The sequence below is a fragment of the Montipora foliosa genome, chromosome 9 (assembly GCF_036669935.1).
Source record: "Montipora foliosa isolate CH-2021 chromosome 9, ASM3666993v2, whole genome shotgun sequence".
In the NCBI taxonomy this organism is placed as follows: domain Eukaryota; kingdom Metazoa; phylum Cnidaria; class Anthozoa; order Scleractinia; family Acroporidae; genus Montipora; species Montipora foliosa.
The window spans coordinates 38,678,459-38,685,958 of NC_090877.1; the positions used below are offsets into that span (position 1 = coordinate 38,678,459).

Genomic DNA, 7,500 nt, shown 5'->3' on the forward strand with positions numbered 1-7,500 from the left:
TGTATAAACGTAACCTTTCCTTGTACTTGTACATGTTCATTGCCGTGACTTAAACATCTTCACTTCCCACGGCCTGCTCCCGTCTGACCTTGTAGCTCAGTCCGTAGAGCGGCGGAGATCTAACCCGAAGGTCGTGGGTTCAATTCCCACCCTGGTCAGAGTTTTTCTCTGTCCTTGTGTGGGCCCATTTCCATCTGTAGGGCTAACGCTCACATGGTTCATATGGGATTGAAATCTAGCACTTCACATTACACTCTATTCAGTTAACTCTGTTTATGGCTGTGATTAGACAGAGGAGATGTTTCATCCTTAGTAACCCTGCCCGGAAAAAATCTCAGAGCTCCTCACAAGAGTGGAGCATTTGACCATCCGATTATCAGTTTAAATGTTCTACCACTGATCTATATGAGTTAGCCCTTTGAGGCTCAAGGGGGGCCCCATTGACGAGTAAAATCGTTTGGCGAATCATTTGTCGTAGTTGAACCTTTCGCTTGACTTCAACTAGTTTCCTTTTCCGAGCTCCTGATTGCCTCAGAGATATAATAATATTACTAACCTCGTTTTTTCGGTCCTACTGACAGTAACGGATCCTCGTTTTTCTCCCCTTTGATTTATGTCCTAGTTCTATCCTAGTTTTTAACTTTTCTTTCAAGATGCGTTCAAGGCTAAAGTAGTCAATACGTAGATAGCGAGGTCAGTTTTTGCCAGAAAGTTTCCCGTAGCTCAAACACTATTTTTTTTATAAAGTGCACTGCATGATTGGACTCCAGCCGCATGATAGTTAAATGTGACCACGAGAAATTCGAATTGGTCTCGAGAATTTATGTGATTACTTAATGGGGTCATTCTACTGATTGATTGAAACAGATCACAACATTTGTCAAATTCAAACTTTTACAACTGAGATTATCGTTGAAAAGTCCTTCAACTGTAAATTAAACTTGGAAGCATGCGGTTGCAATTTGCACTCGTAGGACAAATTTGCACCCGTGTTTCATGAAAACTGCACTCCTTTTTTAGCCAATCAGAATTACGTAATTTTTTCATGTATATTGTTAGAAGAAGTAATCACATGATTTCGAGTGCAATTTGGAATAAATAAGAACGCGTAAGTTTTTTGAAAGACGAACAAAACAACGGACGAACGGCACAATTGGGAGGCTTTTGGGTTGTTTCGGGAGATTTGTCATTCGAACTTGGTCAGTTTTCCGTTCTCCTGTTGTGATATTTCTTGTTTACAAACATTGACGTCACATTTCTTCTGATATTCAAATTTGCCGACGACGGAACAAAGGAAGCCATTGTTTCAACAGCCAATTAGGTTCTGGTTGGCATATTAATAACAATGGCTGACGTCACCAGAAACATCGCTATTTTCACTTTTAAAAATGTATTGTCCATTAAGCTTATTCTGAAGGTTGCAAGTAGCTCTAATTTCTTAGCCATTTTCTTGTGTTCGTGTGCTGCTGCATTGTACACGTTTTGAAGTTCTTTTTAGTATTTTTGTTAACTGGCGTAGCCAGGTGATCTAATTTTAAGGATCATTGGTTGTACTTTCCAAGGTGAATGCAAATCACGTTGTTAGCATACGTTTACAGATGAAGGACGCGTCCTCAATGAAATGGTTACATGAAATATCTCTTGCTACTGAAATGAAAACCTTACACCCGCGAAGGTGGTGGGGCACAGAGAAAGGCAACCTGCGCTTGTATTTCTCGCCAAACCGTTTCTTTAAAACCGAGAAGGGTATTTTTCCATGGCAACACTAACGAAAATATTATCGGCTGAATAGACCATTTTAGGTTGTACGTTTTGTTTCCCCTTTCAGACCAAGTGATGTTGTTCTCAAGGGTATTTTCTTTTGGTTTTTCTTAAGTTATGCGTACATATGGACGTGCATACGACGACATTTGAAAGAAACTGTTCTCTAGAGTAACATCACGTGGTCTGAAATGGAAAACAAAACTTGCAAGCTGAAAAAGGTCTCCATGCAATGTTCTCTTAAAGCCTGGTTTCACTAGGGACGCCAGCACGAGTGCAAGCATAAGCTTATGCTAAGTGGAAACGAACGTCAACATCAGCATCAAAATCAACCACGGTATCCGCCATTTTGTTCAAGTGCTCAGACGCGGGGAATCTGGAACAGTCGATCAGACGATGATTCGTTGATTCATTCATCACGGGAAAATTTGAACCCACAAATGACCAGCTCCCAACATCAGAAGCTTCATAGCTCAGTTAGTTAGAACGTCGCACCAGCATCGCGAGATCACGGATTCAAACCCCGTTGAAGACCCGAATTTTTCAGGCTTATCCACGCAATTGCCAAAATTGCGTGCATAACTGCTTCACTTAGTTACTATTTGTTGGAAAATTCCGGTTGGGTTGACCGCTGGATAATCGTACTGAAGCGATTTGCCAAGTGTACCGACCAAACGGACAAAAAATCACTCAGTATAAAAATGTTCCATTATCAAGGCTTGGTTTCCAAGTTTTACCTTTCCTCATTTCTCGATTTCGCACATAAGAAGGCCGGGAAACTCAAAAATGTGTAAAATGCAACAGGATTTTCGGAAATTTCCGTTCCGATCGGAAAACCAGGAGTACCTTTGGAGGTACTCCACATTTTCCTAACGGATTTTCTTGAAAATGACTATTCCATTTGACATTTAAGGGAAATTTTTGCAATTCTGCCTGAATGGTAAGCACCCTTGGATTACACCATACTCGATAGACTATGACTGTGATTAGACAGAGGAGATGTTTCATCCTTAGTAACTCTGCCCGGAAAAAATCCCAGAGCTCCTCACAAGAGTGGAGCATTTGACCATCCGATTATCAGTTTAAATGTTCTACCACTGATCTATATGAGTTAGCCCTTTGAGGCTCGAGGGGGACCCCATTGACGAGTAAAATCGTCTGGCGAATCATTTGTCGTAGTTGAACCTTCCGCTTGCTTCAACTAGTTTCCTTTTCCGAGCTCCTGATTGCCTCAGAGATATAATAATATTACTAACCTCGATTTCTCGGTCCTACTGACAGTTAAGGATCCTCGCTTTTTCCCCCTTTGATTTATGTCGAATCCTCGGTCCGCAACTTACAGTACGGATCTCGAACTCGGTTAGTAAAACGTTTTTTATATTACTATCCGCTCCGGGTCTTCAGATTGCATCATTTTGGCAAATTAGCGCCCAGTGCACCGCAGTAGTAAGCACTATCGCTTTGAGATGATGCAACAACAGAGGAGTGTTTCAGGAAGTCAAGGAAAAATTCAGTCCTCCCAAGGAGTTGCAATTTTTTCCCGTTGAAATGCTAATATTTTGCGTGCGTTCGAAAATTAGCCAAAAACCGTGTTATCTACTCCGCACGTTCAATTGCAAGTTATAATATTGTGCCATTCGTCCGTGACAAGCGATAAGGCGGAAGTGTATTTATAAGCCCTGTCGATCGTCCAGAAATGGCTCTCAGTGAATTCCAGCTGCTTTTAAACAACCTCAGCAACGAGCTAAACGAAAGAAATCTTCAAAGTTTAATTCACATTTGCGGGAAGCTTATCCCCGGTGGTCAGCGAGACGGCATCAGAACTGGCTGGCATGTTTTTACAATCTTACTTCATCAAAACGCAATTGGCGAAGATCCAGAGAGGCTGAGATTCTTGCTTCAAATATTCAAGGAACTGAGGCCGAAGAGAAGAGATCTGGTCTGCATGATCACACGGCATATTCAAAACAACTGCGAGCAACCAGAAACGATACTTGGTGATCTGGAATCGAGTGGAGAGATCAACTTCCCTGCACGACCTCCGACTCCCGTTGTCATGGACGACTGTTACTCTGGCTGTCTTCTTCGCTGTGGTTGTTTAAACTGTACCTGCACTCGTTGCTGTGACTGCTGCTGTTGTTGTGTGATATTCGCAATATTATTCGTCTTCTTAGCCGCTGCAACTGCTTTAGTCTGGTACAAGCCAATATTTCCTGATCATGACGTGCAAAATTTTTGTAAGAAGCGTCACTGTCATTTTGTAGGACCGTTGCTTATTTTGGTTTTTGTATTCGTGGCGGTTTCTTGCGCTTTATGTGCTGGGTACCAGCTTTGTTTACGAAGACGAATGAGAGAACTCAATTACTCATCATTGCTTTCAAGCGCCGATCATATGAGCACGAGTAATCAAGCAGTTTATGACGATGGAAGTTGTGCAGCGTCCGTTTCCACACGAACAAGTAGCAGGACGTTTGCAAGAAGGATGGAATGTTCTCATAGTTCCGGTCGCGTCACAGCTTCGAGCTCTTATGCTTCCTTGGGCTCATCCCGCCCTACCACGTTCTCTCCAGCTCTCGGAATAACATCAGATGGTTGTTCGAAGCAAAAAGTTTTTAATATTGACGACGACGAAGAAGATCAAGAAAGGAAGAGGGACAATGGATCGACAGAGGACACTCTTAGCCGTCATTCCATTGGGCAGAACAGCGTAATAAATATGGAGGGCTCATGACTCTTTTTCCCAATGCATCTTGTTGGATTTCGGATAAACTACAAGACAGCTTAACCCATTAACTCTATCAAAAGTCATGTTGTTTACTTGAAACAGCGTTCGTTTCACAAAAGAAGTAGAAACTAGCCACTACTCATTACGTGGAATGCCGAAGGCATCCACGTCTTAAAACCGGGCTGGTGTCTTTTTTTTTGTTGGTAGTCACAAATGTGCATACCCCACGGATATTGAATTAATCTCCGATCGGGTGGACTGACTTATATTCCCTTCGGTATTTCCAAACTTCCCTGCCCCGAGGAGAATTCCTATACTTCCCAAGCTATCACGATTCTTCTCTGCTAGCGCGTTAGACCACTCGGCCACCGTGATACACTTCCGTCACATTGGTGAAAGCAATCATTTATAATAGAATCTTTCCGCCCGCCATGATTGTTTCAGTATTAAACTATTCGATAAAGTGGATAGATGCTTTTTCTTTGAAAAAGGCAAGCTTTAAAGGTAAGGAGAATTTTCTACGTTATTTCTAGATCTTGCTTCATACTTGTGTGGTCCACTGTGAACATTATTATTTTGCATAGAACGAATACTTCATTAGAAGCATTTTGCATAGAACGAATACGTACTCCAATATTTCTTGGGAACCAATTTGTTCGCCGTTTTGACGTCGAAAGAAAATAAGAAAATAGCTTTCAACGGCCAAACAAGATAAAAAATGAAATCAAGTTTAAATAAAACGAATTAGCTATCGCCATCACGGGGACTTCGCAGCCGTCCCCCATCCAAGTACTAACCTTATTCGGAGGAGCTTAACTTCAGCTGACACTTGGACTAGCATCAACGATTGTGATCTTTATGTTAAATTCGCACATTGATCTTGTCGAAGTTTATAACACTTGAAAGAAAGAAAAAACGCACTAACAAAAACCAGGTGTTATGCCGTCATTCTGTCACAGATGCATTCTTTGTTTCGTGAGTTGTCAGTAAACACGCAAGGTATAACTTGATCAGAGGCGGCCGCTAAAATCGATGTCACTTTCGATTTTGCGATTTTACTTGTATGACCTAAAGTACGATAGAAAAATTGAACTCTGATGGAACGTAACAAAAATCTCCCGAAATGTTTTTCGCTGATGGCAAATTGTTTTATTCTCGATCGACACTTCCTAAAAGTTCCTTCTGCTCTCCTTAAAAACTACATATTAATATTTATTTACTTTTTCGTCAATATTTGTTTTGCATAAAGCAGCCTAGCAAAATCTGTACCTTGCTTTGTTCGCATTTTTGAGCGTTAAAATAGAATTTTTGGGCGTATGTTCCTGACAGCAAAAGTCGCATATTTTGACGTCCCCCATCCAGATACTAACCCCGCTGGAAAGGGAAAAAAAAACGTTAGTAACATTGATCTTGGAAAGGTGTTAAAAGCTCAGAGTACACGCTTAAGCTTGTGGTGAGAAAGAAGTTGTGAATGATCAACATGTCAGCTTTGAAGCCAAATGTTTCTCGATTTCCTGTTATTTTCTTCAATCGTTCTGGGCTTAGTATTTTACTGAACCACATGTCTTCATAGAGGGTATATAGCAAAGATGTCTACCATGGCACCGTAATTAATGATTTACGATACCAAACAATGTCGTGTACTATTAGAGCTACATATTGCAAGGACTTGAATCTCCTGGAAAAAACAAAACGCAGCTCAGTTACATACATACTTACATAACTTTATTTAGTAAAGCAGGTCAAGAGGAAAAAAAGCAACTTTACAGCTGATGTGGACCTACTGTAATAAAATTAACAATACATACATATGGTAGTGATTATACTTTAGATAAATAAGATAAATAATCGCTAAAAATAAATAAAGCATAAAATATGTATTAATAATAATAAAAATCGGCATGCTTATTATAAACTACTGAGCTGTCTTTTTCAAAAGTGATATTCATAACAGTATGTTTGACAGTTATGGAAAAAAACACTGTCAAGTTACTGCACTACCACACGCAATGCGTTCTTACTTTAAAAAATATCCCGTATCTCCTCAATTCCTCCCCCCTTCCCCCCCACCCCACCACCTCCAGACTAAAAATCCCGTTTCCTCACAATTTTTTTTACCTAATTATCCCGTATCCTGATCGCTTCTCGGGCTTTTGGCTAAGATTAGTTTCTTGGCTAAGGGCTACGGTCAAGTACTATTGTACAACGTACGGTACTTTTTCAGTGCCGTAAGGGGTAGGCACAGAAAAGTTTCGGCTGCTTGTCTGTTCTCTCGAGAAACGATGACGAGGGTTTTTTGGGTTTTTTGTTCAGCTCGAGTGTAGAATCAGAACGAACTGTTGTAGTTTCTGATAACTATTTACTACTTGTAGCTTTTGTTGAGTTTTGAATCGATGATAGAGAGAGTTTTGGCGATCACAATCTGGACTGGACTACTGGATTTAATGAGTTTTCTTAACGAGATTTCAAGTTATTGTGGAACGTTCGGTACCAAGTTACTGAAATCAAGATTATGGACTTGTAAAATTAGAACTGTGGACTGGACTATAGAACACGCAATTACGGAATTTTTGAGCATTGAGAGAAATAGAGCACCGATGTTGTCTTCTTGTCTTCGCCACGGCAAATTTATACAGTTTGCAAGGAACTAAACCAGGATTACAGAACCAGACGTCGATTACAGGGCCTGGTTGTTCGAAAGCCAATTACCTTAATCCAGGATTAGCGTAAACTTTTGTTTCATGTTTTCAACTTTTTGGTCACAGTTTGCTTTGCTTATTTTTGTTTTTCAAGATTGACTTCTTCTAATGTAAAGTTTTACTGAATATCAGCCTTGAACAGTATTTGGGAGTAGAGGATAAAACTCGTTTTAAAACCCAGTTTTTGAACAACTGGCCCAGGATGATAAGTTGTTGAACTGTGATTTGTAATAAGTTTTTCGGATGATTTAAGGCTGATCCTGTAATTTTTGGATGAAAGGAGTTAACGAAGCAAGTAAAACTGTAGGATTTGAA

The 7,500-nt window shown here is 40.4% G+C and overlaps 2 protein-coding genes across 2 annotated transcripts in view; one reads left to right on the forward strand and one right to left on the reverse strand.

The window, feature by feature from the left end:
* LOC137970943 (zinc finger protein 177-like) overlaps positions 1-3,155 on the reverse strand; it is a 14,279-nt gene extending 11,124 nt beyond the window's left edge. The window contains exon 1 of the mRNA XM_068817611.1: positions 3,018-3,155. The gene's annotated coding sequence lies outside the window, so the exon portion shown is untranslated. The remainder of the gene's footprint in view (positions 1-3,017) is intronic.
* A 291-nt stretch (positions 3,156-3,446) lies between these two features.
* Positions 3,447-6,735, forward strand: LOC137970941 (uncharacterized). Its single transcript, XM_068817609.1, has one exon. The coding sequence runs from the start codon at positions 3,458-3,460 to the stop codon at positions 4,490-4,492; it is 1,035 nt and encodes a 344-aa protein (XP_068673710.1). The 5' UTR covers positions 3,447-3,457; the 3' UTR covers positions 4,493-6,735.
* Positions 6,736-7,500: the final 765 nt, after the last annotated feature.